The following is a 19,955-nucleotide window of genomic DNA, read 5'->3' as shown; positions in this document are numbered from 1 at the left end:
TTTACATTTTGTGTGTAAATTACAAGTTATTTATTTTGCTTTTTTTTTTTTTTCCTTAGGCACCAAATAACTCAAATTTAAATCTTGCCAGTATAACCGATTAACCTTGTAATAGCATCTCTGAGATATTAATGTACGCACTACCTTATCTGGTGCTTTATCTGACCTTTATCTGTTGATTTTAATATCCTTTGTGGTTGCTAGTGACGTGTTTCTGTTGTAGACAGTGAGGGATTTTGGCTCCTGTTTATTTCTCTGGTTTATCCTCATTCACTCTGTTCTGTTCTCTCAAAGAAATGACTGCATCAAGCAGGAAAAAAAAAGAAAAAAAAAAGAAAAAAAAAAAAGATGTTAAACCATAGCCCAGAAGCAGAGTAGGAGATGCATCTACATGAAGAGTTCAGAAAGCATGCTGCAAGTTGCGTGTGCAGTGCCACTACTCTCACGTGGACTGACAGTGAGAAAAGCTTGGAAATGAATTGCTCATCCTGAACCAAATATATCCCTTTCCAGCATAATTTTTGTGTCTGTGACTTATGTAAATTATTGATATAAAAACTGATGATGTAGGGTAAAATTTAGCTGTAGCAAAAGTTTGCAGCCCTGTGTCATCTTGCAAGGCTTGGGTGCTTGTCTGGTGCAACATGAAGGTGATGTGTGTCACAAAACCAGCAGAAAACTGGGAGGTGGGAGGAGCGTGTCCTTTTGTTGTTTCACTGCATTCAGTGGGCTCAGTAGGATCAAGCATATCCTAGAGAGGTAAAAGGCAGGAAGGAAGGCAGATTGCAGCTGCAGGTCTTCCTGGCTTGTGGAGCATCACTTGCTGCAGCCTGAGCTGCAAGTGATGCTCATCCCTGCCCTCTTTCTGGAGATGGTTGCCCCCCGTCAGCAGATACTGGAGGTGGGTGGGTGGGTGAATGTCCTTCATGTGTGCTACTGCAAAATCTGAGAGCTGAGTGTGAACTGGTGATCTGAGGTGGTTTGTGCTGACCGCAGTGGCTTTGCACTGGGTGGTTTACAGGGATGTTTATAGGGAACGGTCTTCTGGCTCTTCTGTAGGGGCAGTAAACTGGGGATATTCATGTCGGGAAAGCAAGAGAGAGCAGAAATAGGAATGGGGATCTCTGCTGTTAGCTGTATCTATCTACTTCCAAAAGTATGTGTGTGAGAAGACCTCCCTCTTCCCAGCACCCAGGAGGCAGAGGCGCAGGCAGGTCTGCCTTTACAGCAAGGGGTGCGTTTGATTACGGGCGGCAGGGAGCAGTTTGTAGTAAGTAAAGTTTCGTTACAGCTCTTCACAGCGTTCTCATCAAGCCTCACGTGACGTGGTGATGGAGCTGGCTATGCTGACGGCAGCTGATGCTGTGAGAAACTCTGCAGAACTCGTATTTCCTGCGCTAGCAAAGGCATTGCTGGGTTCCTGCTGGCCTCTGCGCTGTGCCCTGCCTGCCTCACCACCACGGCAATCAGAGCTCAACTGCAGGCGCCTGTAGGGTTAGCTGTGCAAATATGGGCTGTGTTCCCTTCTGCAGGAACCAGAGAGAAAGGAACGGGCATTTCTGGAGTGCAAGTCATCTCCTCTTAAGGACATCAAAAGAACCTCACTTTGCAGTTGTTTGTTTCTGCTCATTAACTGTAAAGAGAGTCTAGGTGACTGGGATTTATCTAGCTAACTTTATGAATCAGTCTTAAGCATCTGATAAATGTTTTAGGCTTGGAATGCTCTTGGCTATTTACTGATATCACGGTGCCTAATGTAATATTTACAGTTCCCTGCAGACCGTGCTGCTCTACCCATCGAAGTCATGCAGTATATTTCAAAGGTTTAATTTTATGTCTATACTGTGGCTGAAGCGAACAGCAAAACATTCTTACCATACACCTAATACCCATGCTGTGCTGTATCTTAGATGGACAGGTGAATTAGTATTTTTGTAAGCGACCATTTTCTTTTTTTGGCGCAGATTGCTTGGGTGAGCAAGGGTTCAAAGGTTGCGTTTGGAAAGCCTGATGCTTTGTTTATATTACCTCCGTCTGTTTACAGATGTGTCCAGATTTAAGGTATTATGGCTGTAGGGAAAGAAAGGGAGAAATGGAGTCCAAAAATAGCGATAGCACAACTGGCACCGCGTGCTGCTGACAAGTAGTAGGTGTGCTGCAGATCACTTTATGATCTGAAGGTGAGGTTTGAGATTCCCACTGGCAAATTCTCCTTAGCTCCCAGCCTGAAGAGTTAGCCAAGCTATAGAATAAACCTGTAGCATAAGCATTTTTTGTTTGGATGCAATTATTCTAATTTGTTCTCTTGGAGAATTACATACATGTTACATCCTGCTCTTAGCAGAGCTCATAGCAGTTGCAATTTGTCAAAATTTGCCTTCTTTCTGAAGTTTGGTTTTGCTGACAAATTAAATTCAAAATTAAAACAAGAACTTGAGTTTACGCAGATTTGCTGCCAGGATCCTTCCTCAAAGATGCTTAGCCTAAACATGAAGCTCTCAGGAGAGACTCACATCCTCTTCTTTCACACAAGGTGTTTTAATAAGCCACCTGAAGGCAGAAAGTAAGCAAAATTACTTCCTTTTTTTCCATCAGCATTATCACTTAGGGCAAGTGTTTTCAAACAAACATTAGCAGTCTCTTGCTATGTTTACCGTTTGGGAGGAGGGCATCCACAGGTACTGCTTTTTCCATTTGCAGTGTCTCTATCCAGTTTCTATGAAAAGCATAGACATGTTTCCATGGCATAAAACAAATACAAATATATATAGGCCAGGAGATAGAATTGCTCTTATCAAGTCATGTGTGCCTCATAACAACCTAAATCTGGCAGCAAGGAGCACTGGAAGTAAAACTAACTGAACTGATTTTCAGAATGAATAGGTGATGTTAAGCGACAAGGCAAAGGAACTTGTTTATTTATTGTAAATTTATGGTATATTATATTTAATGTATTAAAATATATGTAAATTATAATAAAATATACATTTAAATTATATTTGTTTATTATACATTATATTTATCTAAATGGTAATTATTTTTTCCCAAATTATTTGAAGAATGCAGTGGCCTCTGGAATGGGTTTTGTACTGAGCAGGAGATACTGTGGCAAAGCATCTCCGCAGCCCTTGTCCCTCACATCTGCCTGACCTGTGTTTCCCGTGTATCGCAGCGTGTCGGGACAGAGCAGAGGTCCCTCCTTTCCCCTGGGAGCTGGACCCTTCTGGCAGGTCTCACTGACAAAAGCCTTCGTGTCATCCAAGAACTGCTGTGTGCTCTCCTCTTGCTGGAAGCGCTGTTTCCCCCTTGTCTCAGAAGGGAAGAGTCGGAGGGTTTTGGTGCTGGGGGGGCTCCGGGGTGGCACCGTGACTTCACTACAGCAGGGTTTGTGGCTGTGCCCCCTCAGCTGATGCTTGCTCATAGCTCAGCCTTTGAGGCCCAGCACTGCGGGACAGAGTGTGCTCCCGGCTGGGATGCTGAGGCATAGCAAACAGCTGGCAAATATCTGCAGGGGTGGACGGGGAAGCAGCCAGAACAAGCCAAAAAGAAAAGAAGAAGGAGATAGCATCCCATATGTGTTTAGATTTTCTTTTTCACCTTCTCACCTGCATGCTCTCTGTATGTCTGACTCAGCTGCAGTAATGAAGAGATGGTGTAACCCTTTCAGAGGGCGTAGCATGCCTGATCAGCACAGAGGCAAAGTGGTTGTTTAAAACAGTACCACTCCGCTGGGTAGTAATTTTCAATACTCTTTTGTGATGTCTTCTGGTCTAGCATAGCCCTTTTTTTTTTTTTTCTGTCTTTGCCTACTCAAAATGTTGCAGCTGTTTGTGTCCTTGCTGGGAACCTCTCTACGGTTCCTGTGGTGTTCAAATGAAGCAATGGTCTCTATATGAGGCTACATTATCTGTAGGAATAAACTAACCTTGCACACCCACAAATTTCATACTGGATGTAGTATTTATCATGCTTTAAAATACGTTTTGTTTTATATATATACAAATTAAAAAATAATAATAAAATGCGGTTATTAGGCCTGTCTGACATTTTAAGCCAAGTACCCTCCCCGACAACACCTGGATGACCTGGAGAGGCGTCCCGAGCCGGGGGTGTCAGGCACCGCGGGCAGCCTGTGGAGGCCACCTGTCTTCTGAAATGAGAGGAGGCGGCGGCTTTGGGTTAGAAGGGTTTACGTTTACAGCGAGCTGTTGTGGGTGTACATATTTGGGTTTGTGCTCTCCATCAAGCACAAATTCTTGCTTTTATTAGGGTCTTGAATTTTCTTCAAAACTTTGTTTTTTAACCTGTACACAGAGCACACTGAAGTAAAAATGCTAGTCCCAGAAGGGACTATCCTAAGATAAAATAAAGCTTGGACCTCAAGCCTTTGATGTGTTCAGTGACAAGCAATGGATCCATACTCACATACCCCGCGAGCAGACGCACGTTTGTTACAGTCATTGCGCAATCGCTTGTGGTCGTGGTCTGTGGCAGCGTGAGGTCTTGCTCTAAATGCTGTCGTGACAGGATGAGTTTGAGGCCTAATAAAAAAAAAAAAAAAGCACATGACACTTAGCGGCTTCTCATGATTGACTTTTCTGTGAGGCTGTACCTTTATTGGCATGGAGGCAAACGTGGCGGGTCGGATGAACAGAAGGGCCCTATCAGATCAGATAATAGCCGGGCCTATCTTGGCATCCTGTCTGCAGGAGTGCATGTCGGGGGGAGAATAAAGGAACTGGGCAAACACAGACTGATTCTTCCCGGGATTAACCTGCCAGCCTTCAGCAAACTTTAGTTCAAGGACTTCCAAGGCCAGAGGTTGTATTTCTGTACTTGGCAGCTTTTTTTTTTTTTTTTAATGCCCTTCGGCAGGTTTTTATGGGAAGACTAGTAAGTTAGATTCACTTTAAAATGAGTGTGCCCATGGTCGAATTGGGCTTTTGAGTGGGATTCTCTCATGCTGCTTGGCTCTGTGGAGCTGGGTGCCCAGATGGTATCGGAAGGGTGAACCCACCTTTAAATAAGATTCTTTAAATGTCTTTCAGCCCCCATGTACGTGCAACCACAATGTCAAAACCAGATATGAATGTTTTGGCAGGTACTTGAAGGGGGTGGCGGTGTAGGCATGTAGAAGACAGCAACGAGAAAGAAGAAATGGGAAGACAAATGATCTGGGGGTAAGGCTCTTCCAGAGAAGAAAATACTCGCCAGCCCTCTCTCCCCAAATTCGGGACACTAATGATTTTATTGTGTACTTCAGTACCACAGATGGGAGGCTGTGGAAGCCAAGTCTCCCATCAGTGCCCTTCACCTTCCCAGCAGCGAACCCCAAGGACTGCTAGCAGCGTTACCCCGGGGCTGCGGCCTCTCCTCTGGGACTGCATCGCTGTGCTCTGGCGGGCGTCCCGGGGGTGCTGGAAAGCAACGCGGTCTGCACAATCTCTCTGCCTCTTGACCAGAGACAGTCAGGGTCACAGACGTGAATATTATCTTTGTGACGCTTCAAGCAAGCAAACAGATAATATTTTTTTTTTTAGAGGAATGTTGCACGCAGTCAGCTGGATCAGGCCTTCCAAGAGCTGTTCCCTTGAGGGGACGTGGCGATCGCTCACCCACCCCACTGCTGCGGGGGGAGGCAAGGAGAGGGAGGGAGGGGAGCACACACGCACGTGCAAGCACTTCTGTGCGCATGTGTGCGCACATGCTGCAGTCGCAGAGCGGCCTCTTTCCTCATGATGAGTGCCTTGTGCCTCCCCTCGGATGTCAGCAAGGCTAAGGGAGCTCCTTTTTTTGCTGTATTGTAGTCCGGGAATCGTGCCCCGCACATTTTTTCAGCTGAGTGTATTTACATACAGGAAATCAGCTCTAAGATTCTTCTTCAAACAGTATTTATATTAGATAGTTGAACACTGGTTTCAGGTATGCATTTCCTTTTTAATTTTTATTTTTATTTTTTAGAACTGGTGAAGGAGAAAATACAGAATGCGGGTAAACAGTTTGTTTGCTTTCAAAACAAGTGTATAAATATGTGTTTAAAACATGATATCCTAATTATACCTACCCACGCAACATGAAGCACAAATGTGCTGGTATTATATTATTTATATACATACTTTTTCCGGGTCTTGTTTAGTGATGGAGATGAACAAGAGACTCATTTTTATTGGGGTCCAGCATTAATTGGTTGCAAATACTGAACGTGAACGTGGAGCTCTCTCCTCCCTTGCACAGTGGCAGCTCCAGGAAGACCAGCGCAGGAAGGGTGAGCAGGGGGCTGAAGAACAGGGTGCCCCTTAGGAAAGGACGCTGAGAGACGCTGGCTGCCATCAGCAAGAAGGGGGCACTCTTAGAGAATTTTGGCTTACCTAGGGCTGGGTCTTAACGTGTTCATGTTTCTCAGCTTTTCAAATCTAGCTGCAAAATCCCTTCTTATTAGGCAGACTCCGGGCCTGAGAATGGGGTTGCCATTATTTGTTAAATAATGAAGGGTATATTTAAGCTTCGGATTAGTTTACAGTTGTTTGCCTGGGAAATGTGTGTGTAGGGTTGAAGTTGTTTTGCCCTCTATTGTATAAACATTTCTCTGTATTGGCCAGTTTCACTAGTGCTCTTAGAATTTAATTTTAACTTTAAACTTATGTTTTTGTTTTGTTGTTTTTCTTTGCCAGTTCTGACGTTTCCATGATACCATGCATTCTGTCTGTCTATCTCACCGGTTTGCTCTAAAATATATATGTTTTCACGGGTGTTTTTCCACACTTTGAAAGGCTTTGCTTCCGATCTTTTCATGAGGGTTGTGCTGAAGACAGCAGTAAGAGATACCCAAACTCCAAAGCACTCTGCTGCTATGGGAGTGCATTGCTCCCACAGAGACCCTTAGCTGGAGGGGGTTGTCTGAGGATGGGACAGTCCTTCACACAGGAGCACGAGGCGCTGCCTCATTGCTAACCAGAATATTTCCCAAGTGTAAAGGTGCTGGTGGCCTGCTGTTCCGGTGGGTGGATTTGTATCAGGTTTGTAGAATTTCTATTATCTCTATGACATTGCTTCAAGAAATGAACCAGGTTACCATTCGGTTTTCTTAAACTCTTTAGTAAAATACAGATCTCATTCAGTAAAAGTTGTTCTTATTTTTTATTTCTGAAATGATTTGTCTGCTTCCCCCCCTTCTTTCAACTTGACTTGAAATTGGTCTCAAGTTGCCGTGCTCATATGGCTGAGCAACATGGATAATTGTAGTAGGTAAGCTTGGCTGATGTGGCTGGTAGATGTTGAAGTGTTGCAAAGAAACATAGAAGCATAGCTGTGTATGCTTTTTTTTTTTTTTTTAATAATAAAGGCTTTCATCTTTCCACTATACCTCTGTAATTTTTCTTCTTCTTCTATCTGAAGTAAAAAAGACTGTTTTTCTTCTAGAAATAAATAATCTTTAAAACCAAAAAGTGAACCTAAAACATGCTGAAGCTGTTTAGCTTACAAGAGCTAATGAGATCACAAAAGAAGCAACTGAAGGTTTCATGCATCTCATTGCATTAGTGAGTCTGCTCTGCCAAATCATCAGCCCTCTTGCATGAATCCAAAAAAAGACTTTCTGTCATGTAAAACTACATATGAATACATACGATACAATATAAAAAGTCTTCTGGATGGGGTCTGGTAGTTATTTGCCGTTGCAAGCATTCAGTGAAATAAAGCAAATCAAAAATTAAGCAACGGCCTGGAGGCCACCGGTATAAGTTTTCAATATTAGAATTAGGTGTTGTTGTTTGTTCTGTACAATTATCTTTTTAAAGTAGCACAGGAATGCTAACAGTGTTCTTAATCCAAAAGGCAAGGTTACTGAGGATACTGAGGTTTAAATGCTGTTTCTCAGATGTTTTTTCCTTGTTTCCTCTGTGAGAGAACAATGCCATAGATTCCATCTACTGTGATTTAAGTGAGAAGATACGTACCATTACAGAGAAGCAAAATGAAAATCTGGAAGTAATTCACGAGCGATAACTTTAAAGTATGTATGCAGTTGAAGGCTATTTTCCACCCTAAAAAGAAGAGTATTTTGTTGATAGGACACAAAACAGCCGTGTTGCTGTGGCCAGCTGAACTGCCATGCTTCCCTTTCGCACAGCATATCACTAGTGCAGTGCCTACACAGGGATGATTCTGTTAAAAATAAATAAAAAAAAGTTCCTGCTTTTGCCACTGGTGTTGCTGTGTTTTCACCAATGGTGGTGTGTGGATTTCTATAGAGAAGATTCTGGTTTTAGCATTGTTATTCTGACTTCACCTAAAACAGTTTTATGTGGTAAGTAGCTTATCCACACAGCCTCTACCTTCCTTTTTTTTTTTTTTTTTTTTTTTTTACACTGTTATCAGTGTTAGCAGTGAGCACAATGAAAAAAAAAAAAAAAAAAGTTGTTTTTTCTACCCAAGAACAGCTCAATAAAGCTGAAGGGTATCACAGTGCAGGTAAACTTGGGCTAAGGCCTGTCCAACTCTGGGCACCAGCTGCCAGGAGTGCAGCCACCTCCATCTATCTGCCATGGTTCACTAAGGCCTTCAGGCTGCTGCCCACCTTACAGTCCAAGCAGAGTTTGACTAGCTCAAAGTGGGTCTTCTGCTGTGCTCTTGTGCCCTGTGGCATTTAAGAAGTTCTCACCACCTTTTGTGTTCCTGCTTGTATTACCACAGAATCCAGAACCCTGTTTTTACTTACTCTCCCTGTACTGATGTGGTGGTAGCACGGATGTATCTGTATAAGAAATGACCTCTCGAGGTCAGACCAGAATTTGGTTTTGCTCCACAGCCTGGACAAGAAACAACAGGAAATGTGCAGAGCAGGAGAGAAGTACAAGAACAAGTCTGATGCATTTTTTTGTTGTTAGTGGTTTTGGTTGTTTGCTTGTTGTTTTTTCATTTTATTTTGTTTTAGTGTCAGGTTTAATAATCAAATAAGAAGAGAATAACAAAGAAAACAAAATCAAGCATATGTATCTGTTAAGCTGTCTTTCTGAATGCCAGACTTTGCTCAGGGATAAGTATTTATTCTTGTTATGCACATGTGAAGATTTTGTGAGCACGGACTTGCAAAAGACCCATGCCAATAGCGAATTCCAAGCTCTTAAAAGACACTACCAAATGTTGGACAGCATATTTTAAAATGGGATTTATTTGTTAAAGTTTCCCTGATAATCCTCCAAACTTGAACCCACCAACAAAGTACCCTGACTTTTTGTGTCACTTAATAGTAAAGAAACTCTCAGCTGAAGCTCTTCACTCTAGCACACGTTCCTCAGCTGCCTGTGTGGGTCTTGCAGAGCTCTTCTGGACCAAGGAGCAGCTCCTCTGGGTACCTCAGGGGTGGTGGTGCTGTGCGATGGCATCTGGGTAGCCACACTGCTTACGTTTGCACCACTTCTAGAGGCATCTGTTGCTTCAGATCTCCATTGTGTCCTGGTGACTGGTAGAGAAATAAAGAATTGGACAACTTCTGTGCAACAAAATGCAGGTTTTCTTCCTCTTCACTGGCAAGCTGTGATCCTTGCAATGCTTAGGATAGGGGGGAGCATGTTCATTCTTCTATAGAGTGCCCTAGAACTGGGGCTGGAGGAAGGATTTGACCGCTCCTACAAGAAACTGTAGGTAAATACAAAGTGCATGTGAAAGGATGGACTTTGGATTGTTACTATTCAGGGCTGAGTTTTTAGGGTGCTAAAAGTTTCATTAATGTGCCAGCTTAATTTTCATCTAGTGATCAGGGAAAGCGTACAGAATGGTATGACCTATTGGAAATGAGTCAAAAGTATCATGATGTCACTGCAGAAATTCACGGTGCATTTTTAGGTTGCGTTGTCATTCCCCTCAAACTCAACAATACGTAGAAGAAGTAGAAAAATATCCGAAAAGAGTGACAAGCAGAGGTACGGAATAACTTCCCTATGAGAAATGACTAAGACAGGTAGGGATCTTCATCTTGAAAAAACAGTGGCTGGGAGATGTGATAAAGATCTCTAATTAGGAAGTGCATCAAGAAGGATGGTTGCTCACTACCTCTTATAAAAACAAGAAGTCGGGGGCAGCAGTGTAACCACCAGGGGACAGATTCAAAGCAAAGGAAGTGGTTCCTCACATGCGTGCGATTACACTATAGAGCTCTGAGGATGATGCAGGATGTTGTGGATGTTGGAAATGTACATGTGGTAAAAAGCAGACTCAAGTTCATGGAAGTAAAAATATACTGAGGACTCTTTAACCATGGGGATGCTGTTTCTGCCTAAGCAAGTCCCTAAGCTGAAAGTTTTTAGAAGTTATTACAGAAGAGCATTCTAGAAAACTTTTACTACAGGCTTTCTTTTATTGTTGTGGTCTTCCTCAAACATCTGTTGCTTGCTACTGTAAATGAGATTGAGGTAGGTGGACCTCTGATCTGACACCAATACAGCCTTTTTTGCAATCTCTGACATTCACCACAAGTTTTAATATGACATTACTTTGCATTTTGCTTGCTTCTGTTCTTTTGCTTTGGTTTGGTTCTTTGAGTTTCAGAATCCCTGCGACATATCCCTCAACTTTCTGGTGGCTTCAGGCATCGTCCCTCAGCTACCTCAAACCCTACGTGCAGTTTAGCACTGGAAGCAGATAGAAAAAGTCTTCTGAGTAATGAGCTCGTGGCTAGTCAGACACAAGTTGATGTATGGGGTAAACACACACATTGGAATTCTTTCATAACATCTCGATTATGAAAAGATAACCACGATATTTATATCTCCCTCGTTACTTGTAACACCCTCGTACTGCGTGTGGGAGTGTTTGGGGGTTCTTTGTTTGTTTTTAAGGCAACTTTCTAGTTTAATGCTTTATTATGTGCAGTTTTGTTTTGTTTTTTAACCAATAGAACTTCAAACCTTTAAAACACTGGTTTGTGCCAGACTCGTGCACAAGGTTTTTAAAAAGTCTCAGCATCACAACTGAAATTGACTTTAGCAAATCCTTTCAAAAGTATTGGCCCAGTGAACTCAAGAGAGTTTTTGTGCAGCCCATGAGTGGAATTTCGTTTGTTGGTGCCAAAGGTTAACTTTTGTCTTGATAAATTGTTACCCAGACTACTAGAAATTTCAGGTGCTTTCTTCTCAGCCAGAGCAAGTGGCTGGAGAACTTCAAGAAACTTCCCTACTTTCCAGTCCTGTAATGTCTGGATTAATTACAGTAATTTCCCTCTGTGCTTCCCTGCATCTCAAGACCTGTATGTCCTCCTCAGCAGGCACTGGGTGCACCTCCCTGCAGAGGTGAAAGCACAGGCTGCGTGATGTAAGAGCGCATAATGCTAACCACAAACTTTTTATAGCAGAGCTCTGCTTAAATATGAAAATTTCCATACAACTTATTTCATGTTGCAGGGTGTCACATTTCAAAAGACGGTTAGTACTATGGCAAGCCAGTGGTTAGTTTACGATTACTTGGAAATTATTAAAATGATACAGTGATACAAATCTTGGCTTTGTGTACTATAATTTCTCACTGGAGTGATTTCTTAGGTTTACAGATAGTTTTGCTGCAAAATACAATATTTTACAGAAGGAACTTAGGCTACAATAGAGATTTTTTCCCCCATTACTTATATTGTTGTACTAATTTCCTTAGATTTAGCATTTCAGTTAAAGTTGTTTGACAAATGGTCGTAAATTGGTAGTAAAATGGTAGTAAATAACAAAATATATACATTGAATAGCTGTGTAGCCTTTTCTCTGTGTGTTGGATTCATTGAATGAGGTCTCCAATAAAATACGTTTCCAATGAGGAGACAAATGTCTAGCAATTCACAAATAAAATGCATCATTTTCTAAAAGTAGGCATTTTAGACATAGATTGAATGCTTTTTTTGATATATCTTCTGCAGATCTGCTATTCTGAGGTGTTGAAGCTTCACTTCCTTGGAAACCTGGCAAGGTTGAGAATTGTATATTTGACATAAGTGACTCTGGACATTGGTCTCAATGGTTAATAGTTGTGTTTTTTTTTTCTTTTAATGGAGAAAATAAAACAATCTTAAGTTATTGTGTCCCACAGAAACTGTTGCTTTGAGTAAGATAATTTGAAAGAAAGACATACCAGCTGATTTTTGTTCTCTGCCTTTGAGTTTGAGAGTAAGGAAGAAATTCTGCTTTTGAAAGTGTGAGCTCACATAGAACTTGTACAGATTGTTCAAGTGATGATAAATGACGCTGATAGAGACTCACATGAGTGGTGAGATTATTCACATTTGGATGAATAGATACTCGTGGATGTTGGTCATGTTGAGGTTTTTGTTAACTAGCTAATTCTCTGTTTGGGTGATCTCTAGGCTTGGCAGAAGACAGACCAGTTCCAAGCTGCATTTTGATTCGAACCGCCTAATAGAAAGATAGTTATTGTCCTCGGATGGTAGGTGGACAGAGATCAGTCTGGACTTGTGCCTTTTTTTTTTTTTTTCTTAATTATTGTTATTGGAGGCTTCAGCCATTCCTTGGACACATTATGTTTTTTCACAGGTAAAATTGCAAACAAAGGGCACTCAACTCCAAGTGAGAGGTAGCATGAATAACTTCTTCCATGTTGGACAAAATAAATGATTCCTAGGAAATCAGGGCTGGGCCCTGTATGGTATGCACACAGGGGAAGACTCCTCGTGCTTCTGGGTACCAGCATGAGGTTCTGACGTGCTCTTACTCTATGCATGTGACTGCCCTTCTGCTTGATGGAGGTTCAGTCTTATTTACTCAGAGGTCATTGTTCTGAGACTTGACATTAGCCCGTTTCATAATTACAGTGCATGCTGTAGGTCGTTGAAGTGTTGAGAGTTTTCAGCTAATACACTGTGCTCTTCAAAAAATGCATGAAGCAGTTTGCACTTTGTAAAAGAAAGGGGAAAAAAAAAAAAAAGGCCAATAAAATGCCCAGGGAGAGCAAACAAAAAAGCGTTCTCTAATTTAAAGTGATCCAAAGTCATCTCGAGTTCACGAACCATCATCATTGTTTGATGTCATTGCAACCGAGCGGAAGTTTGTGGTTTGTTAGTTAACTGCTGCCATAGATTCAGAGCTTCTCGCTGCCTGTGCGCGTGGATGGAAAGCGAGCACAGCGGGCTGCGCAGGGCAAACCACACTGCAAGCCTTCTGACTGTCTGACAGCGGGATTAAGACCCTGTCTCACGTCGAAACTTTTTCTTGCCGTAGGTTGCTGCAGTGTTTTGTGTCAGAAATCATGGTAGACCACGATGAACAGAGCGGTGGGCAAGGAGATCTCCTGCGCCCGCTGTGCCAGATAGCCATTTCATCACAGGAGGGAGGAAGAGAAAAAAAAAAAAAAAAAAAAAAAAAAAGAGAAAAAGCAAGCTACATCCTTGGAGAGAGAAGCTGCTGCTGCAAGACAAAAAATAACATTATTGCCTCATGTTACTCCAGCATGTGACCAGTTACGGCAATTGTTGATTGTCTGCATACCAGGAAAAAAAATGCCCTGTAGTGTAAAAAGTTCACAGTCTCTACTTCAGGTCATTACAAGTGACCTTTCCTCTAAAGGCAGTTATTAAGGAAGTGGATGACCAATTCAACATTTAAATATGCTGTGCTGAGCAAGAAAAAATCAGAGAGGACAAGAGAAGTTTTTTTAAGCCTGTAGTGAACTTCATTTTCTTTCTATTGTTTCTGTGTAATGTGATTAATGAGATGATGTCTCTTTCTCATTCTTTGAAAATAAGCTTTTATCGGGAAGCAGATAGAGGAGAAGAGCGGTCGCAGAAGGCTTGAATTGCCCGTTTAACACTTCATCTGTGAAGAGGGTCCTACAGAGTGTACAAGAAAACTCTTAAAGCCATCCTTAAATCTCTGTTTTGGGGGGGGACTTTTTCCATCCTTTCAACACAGCAGATAGTGTGTTTGCTCCACACACGTGGATCCACTGGTGTGGAAGCTGGGCTACGTCTGGTTGTGGAGAACCTACAGCTGGGACAGGTGCAGGAGGTTGGGGGATCAGTTGTGGTGTCTCAGGCACTGGGGCAACACGTGCAGCTCAGGACCATGGTGGTGGTTTGTGGAAGGGATTTTTTTTCCCCAGCTGCTTCAGATGGATTGGCTTTCTCTGCCTGAGTCCGTATCTTCCAGTCAAACAGAAAGAACTGGGGCACACAAGTGTGGGTGTGTGTTTGTAACATGGCGGCCTTTGTGGTAAGGAGAGGTGGTCATGGGCTGAGCAAGAAGAAATCAGAGAGGACAAGGGAAGTTTTTTTAAGCCTGTAGTGAACTTCATTTTCTTTCTATTGTTTCTGTGTAATTTGATTAATGAGATGATGTCTCATTATACAGTGGCAATGCAGAGTTTTCTGTAATGATGATAATCAAAATTCCCATCCCACAGAGATTGTTTGAGCGGAGCAAGACTAGGAAGAATTTATAGAAAAGGAAGGAGTTGTCATTAAATGAATTCATATGTTCCAATATCTAAGCGCTGAAGCTGGTGATGTCCATCTTCAGTGGCTAGGGTCTCAGTCATTTAATGGTCAAGAAATCTTGAGATTGGTATCTGTAAGACCAGACTGCTTTCTTTAGTGGAGGTACTCCATCTGGCATTCCACACAACCTAAGCACTCCTATGTATTTATTATGGGATGCTTGCCTCCTGTATTTTCTATCTTATGTTATTTTTGATAAAATTCATCCTCACAGTGAAAAGTATAAAGCAGTGTTCATTTCACAGTATTTAGATTGGTGTGTGTTGTAATGATTTTTTAAAACACCTTTACCTTATTCGTGATTTCTTGTGTCTTACCACAGTTTCCATAGAACAGGTTCTCTTAGAAATGCATTTTTGTTTTGTTTCCAAAATTTGGAATATGCTCAGTTGGCTTAGGCACGTAGAAAATGATGCACTTGTAGTTGCCTTTCTTGGAGTAGAATATCACAGAATCACAGAAATGTTTGGGTTGGAAGGGACCATAAGGCCATTCAACCACTCTGCCATGGGACACCTCATACAGGGACACCTCCCACTACACCAGGTTGAAATATTTCCATTTAGCCATATACCTGTATACAAAATAGTGATGTTATTACGTTCTTTTTTCATTAAATTCTTTTCTTTCTTTCATTTCAATTGGTTATCATTTCTATTTATTGCTGTTCTTTTTCATTTCTTCCTGGGAGGAATCTGCCCATAGGAAAAATAGGGAAAATTCAAGTAGACTGCAGTGATCATTCCCCTGACCTAGCTGAAGAGTTCCTACTAAGCCAATGTACAGGTATGCGGGTCTAAAAGAAATGATCCATTACAGAAGCCGGTTTTAGTGAGATAAAAGAAGTGAAGAGCCTCTCCTGAAAGTGTATTTAGGTTTCTTTTTTTCTTCATGGAAATGCTGACTAGCCATTAATTCATGGTATTACCCGTGTGCAGATATGATGAAAACGAAAGAGAGAAAGTTCTTAATAGTTAAAAAAGTAATCAAAGCACCGAATGCATAGGCAAAGCAAAACCATGGGACACGTAATTTGAGTATCAGTAAAAACCTGCCTGCTTTAAAAACAAATAAATAAATAAAGTCTCAGCACATATCTGCAGCAGGAAAATAAAAATAACACCATAAACCTCAGAGTTCCTGTGAATGATTTGGTGCTAGCGTCAGTATTTTTTTAGAGAATGAGATGATTTAGATCAAGCAAACATTCTTTTGGCATTAGTGACGTAACAGACTCATGTTCAGAGAGATTTCCTGTTTACTTTGGGTCTGAATACAGACGTCTCCAGAAAGTAGGTGCTAAAATTTTCATTCCGTATCTGCTTGTAAAGACAGACAAAACTGGCTTGAGATGAGTAGCAAACTTCATATACATTTTTGTCCTTAAGAAAAGAGGGAGTAGTGACAGCTTGGACATGAAAATCTCCTAAGGTCAGAGATGCCTTGGTGTGCTGGCTGAGCACACTCCTTAGTGTAAATCCTGCAGTGCAGAAGATCACCAGCCAGTATCAGTTTGGCAGCCTTGTGAACTACTGGCATACTCTTCTGAGCTGGGACGCTTGTTAAACTCACCCGGAGCCAAGGGACTGAATGAATGGCCATGAAGGGCAAACTACTACCTGCTTATATCTGCTGAGTTCCCAGATAGTAGTAAGGCACTGTGGTGAGGTTCAGTGCACAGTTTTGTGCTGGAACTTTTCATGGATTTTCTATTTCAAACCATAACTTCCGTGAGTGTTCATAAATAGAAGCAATAAATCTTTTCTGTAATTTGTATGTATGATTCATACTTTTTAAGTTGCAAGCCTCCTTTAAAAGGAGTACTTTAAAATGTGTACTTTTTTTTTTTTCTAAAAGGCAGAGATCATCTTATGTTGCATTATTTTCCTCATTATTAAAAAATGGGGATTATATTTAATAACTTGTTGCTACTCTTCCTATGCCATTGAAAATATGCATGCATTAATTTCCATGTAGCTATCCTCTGTGTAGAGAATAAAGGGCTCTGTTATAAAGCGGACCATATTGCAACATTTGGCTGAGATCTTGTATGGACTGAGATCAGAAATATGTATTTTTGAGGGCGTGTTTTTCTTCTTTTAATTAGTCTGGTTGCATTTTGACAACTAATGTCATGGATGTGAGAGCTAGCTTCGTCTCCATAATGCAACTGTTCAGTGGTCTGGAGACTGAAGTCCTGAGGTAACTTCTGAACTCAGGTCAGCTCGGCTTTGCTGCCAAGGCAGGAGGCCTTGTTTTACTCCCAAGTGATACAAATCTAATAGCAGAAAAACACAGCCTGCAATAAACTCACTAAGTGAATTTTGTTTCTCTTTTGATGGTCTTTAGAAAATGAGATTACTGATTGTTTTTGTTAGCTGACTTCAGAAGATTTATATCCTGTGAGTATAAGAGGTGTATTTCTAAATATGACCATGATACCAGCATATGAAACAGCATCAACAACACTGAGATGTGCTTAGGCACTAACTTATTATGTGCTTAGAAATACTGCAACTGTTACCTTAATCTGTCAGGCAAGAAGTTGCTGCATGCGAAGCTATTTGCGAATTGACATGAACACTAGAAACCAAAACTGGGTCTTGGAGGGCAAGTTTGTGACAGCTCCAAACATGCAGGAAGTAAATGGAGAGGCAGAATCATATGCAGGAAAGACATAAGAAGTTTGCTTTTAGAAAGGAAAGGGGAACCAGGAAGGAAGGGCTCCACACTGGCTGCGATGAGCATGGATTCTGCTTCGTGGGAAGCACTGAGCAAAGGGACATCCTGCTCCGAAGGGGCCAGGCTGGGTTCAGCAGAGCCAGCTCTCTGAACCCCTCCAGAACAGAAGGAATCATCTTCCTTTACCTCAGAAACCAGACAGGCATCCCTGGTGCTCTTGCTTCTGCAGTGACACCGCTGGGATACCAAGCGGTGTTTGAGTGAAGCCAGATGGGGTTCGTGGGGCTTGTCAGCCCGGCTTACTCCAGGTGTACGCCATGGCTAGGGGCAGCAGGGCACGGAGCTGTGCCTGGGCTGATAGGACTGATCCCAGCTGAATGTATCTATGAGGTGGCTTATTTGCAATTTGGATAACGTGCTTTGTGTTTTTGTGATAACTACAGAACAAATGGGAGAGAAATACTCCGTGTATCTTAACATAGTGTGTTTATCTGTAGCTTAACTTGTAAAGGATTTGATGCTGACTATATTTTTTTTTTCCAGGCAAAAACTACTTCTTAAAAATGCAGATGCCCCTATTATCATGAATACATATTTCAGTCAGAAGGTGCTACTCAGTGAACACTTAGAAACAAGCAAGAAGACACAAGGTCCTACAAAGATGCTTGTTAGAAAGAATATTGTATCTTTGGCACAGACGTTCAAACTAGATGACCTTGATGATGAGCAACCCCGGGAATCTCCAGATAACCAGGTAAGGTTCATTTGGTTCACAGTTTACTGCTTTGTGTAAGAGTTGGTGAGCAGATGTTTGGAAAGCCTAACAAAAACAAAAATCCTAAATTACTGACCTGTTCAGTTTCCGTTTTCATTTAGCCAGGGCTGAATAATATGTGGTGTTTCTTTTAATAATATTTTCTTAGCAGATGCTTCTGGCCCATCCAGATGAACTGCTGAGAGGTTATTTTGCTGAAGTCTCGCTGCTGTGTTAAACAGTGATTGTAGCTTGTTTTTTCATTGATTTTTCTTTTATTCTTTATGGCTGAGTAGCCAAGCATTATTTGAAATAAAATCAATTTCCTGTTAAGATAATAGCTACTAAGATATTATTTTTAATAAATATTCCCTTTTCCACTCATGTTTCTTAACTCATTTCCTTGTCAGTCCTGTCCTTCATTTCACACATCAGTTGGTAACGGCATCCTCCTTTCCAGCCTCTCTGCAATTTGTTTACTTTCCTGTTGTGATTTTGCTTGTATCCAGATAGACTCTACATGTCTCTAGCTGTTGTACCAGCTGAGGTGTATTTCAAGGGGTTTGGGTTTCTGATAGTTTGTGATAGCAATTTCAAAAATAAAGCAAATCCTAATCTAATTTCTTGCTACAACTCTCTCTGGTAAAAAGCTTCTGCTATGATATGTGGAAACCAGAACAATTTCTTTATTCCCCTAATACTTCCTAACAAAACCATCTAACTTAAAACTCAGTAGTCAAGTTTTGTTGCAAGTCCTTCATAGACAAACATATCATCACACCAGCATTTTCTTATAAATACTGTAAATTTGCTTCTCTACTGGTAGGTAGTACTTGTAGTAAGGTTTGTAATACTTTAAAAACATTTCATTGCAACCAGCTTAAAAAAAAAAAAAAAAAAAAAAAAACATTTGAAAATAGAAAGTTTGGCTCATGCTGGGAAGCTGCTATATATGGAAAATGTTAGGCTATACTTCCGTATGATTTGTTTTCCTAAAAAAGAAAGATTTATTTTAAAATGAAAATTAATGAAACTACTTATTTAAACTGAGGTAAAATGTAGCATGTTTTTATTAATAAAATCTATTTTGGAAATTTGGATGATTTGTTTATGAAATAAGTTTGGGAAGCAGCTAAAGAATAGATTAAGGATTACACCTTTAGATTAAGGTTTTATACTTTCATTAGTCATCTAATTTTTTAATTAAAACATTTTACATTGAGTTTACTAGGTCCAAGGACTAAATTCCTGTCCTCCAAAACTAAACACCTGTTCATTTTCACATTAATATAAAAGTCTGTAAGTATTCCAGACAGATTTTACCCCTGTATTAGAAAAGGAAGAAACAGAACACTGAAGTAAAAATGAAACTCAGTTCAAGGGGAAGAATCGTAAATACCAGTATCAGTTCTGTTTTCCGCCTACTGTCACCCTGATCTCTCATGGATTTAATTAGTTTGCTGCAGAGCACCAGTCAAACACAGGAGAGTGCTGAGTGCTGAACTCTCTTGAGTGTTTATTAAAAATCCGTAATAAATACGGGACATTGGTCTTTTGTAAGTTAGTTAATGTGCAGTAAGTATTTTGAAACTGATTTTTCACTTCTTGGAGTGATTTTTCATGTTTGTACTTTTTAGCACTATAAAGTTTCAACATCCCACTAAATGTTTCTGTTAATGGGTTTGCCTTCATCAGGTTGCTTGTGCTCCACAAATCCATACCAACTGTGATTCCAAAGAGCATCCCATAGCACTGAGTGCTGTTAATGATTCTCTGCTTGAAATGGTGGAAAGCCAAGGAGCAGTGGGATGGAGAGAAGTGCAGGTACGAGTCGTTATCCAAAGAGTGTACTGTTTGCCTGCAAGAGAAGGTTTCAGAAGCCAGATTCAAGGAAACAAGCCTGTCTGTGCAACACCCATGGTAAATCCAGATCCACTAAATGTTAGGTAAGTAATAAGACACATGGGAGCTTTCCTGGTGAGCCTGTAATGTATGAGAAACCACAGAGGAGAGAGTTTTGAATTGTCATTCATA

General features: G+C 41.1%; 1 protein-coding gene across 3 annotated transcripts in view; it reads left to right on the top strand.

Annotated features, from left to right (window-relative positions):
* SPIDR (scaffold protein involved in DNA repair) overlaps positions 1-19,955 on the top strand; it is a 203,117-nt gene that overhangs the window by 115,069 nt on the left and 68,093 nt on the right. For all 3 annotated transcript variants that reach the window (XR_014316874.1, XM_082752975.1, XM_082752974.1), the window contains exons 9-10: positions 17,711-17,921; positions 19,617-19,867. Coding sequence is in view for 2 of the 3 variants with exons in the window: in XM_082752975.1 (XP_082609101.1) it covers positions 17,711-17,921; positions 19,617-19,867 (462 nt within the window). In the remaining variant the exon portion in view is untranslated. The remainder of the gene's footprint in view (positions 1-17,710; positions 17,922-19,616; positions 19,868-19,955) is intronic.

This window comes from Aythya marila, assembly GCF_965140915.1.
Source record: "Aythya marila genome assembly, chromosome: 2".
NCBI lineage: Eukaryota > Metazoa > Chordata > Aves > Anseriformes > Anatidae > Aythya > Aythya marila.
This window is presented reverse-complemented; position numbering and strand designations above follow the sequence as displayed.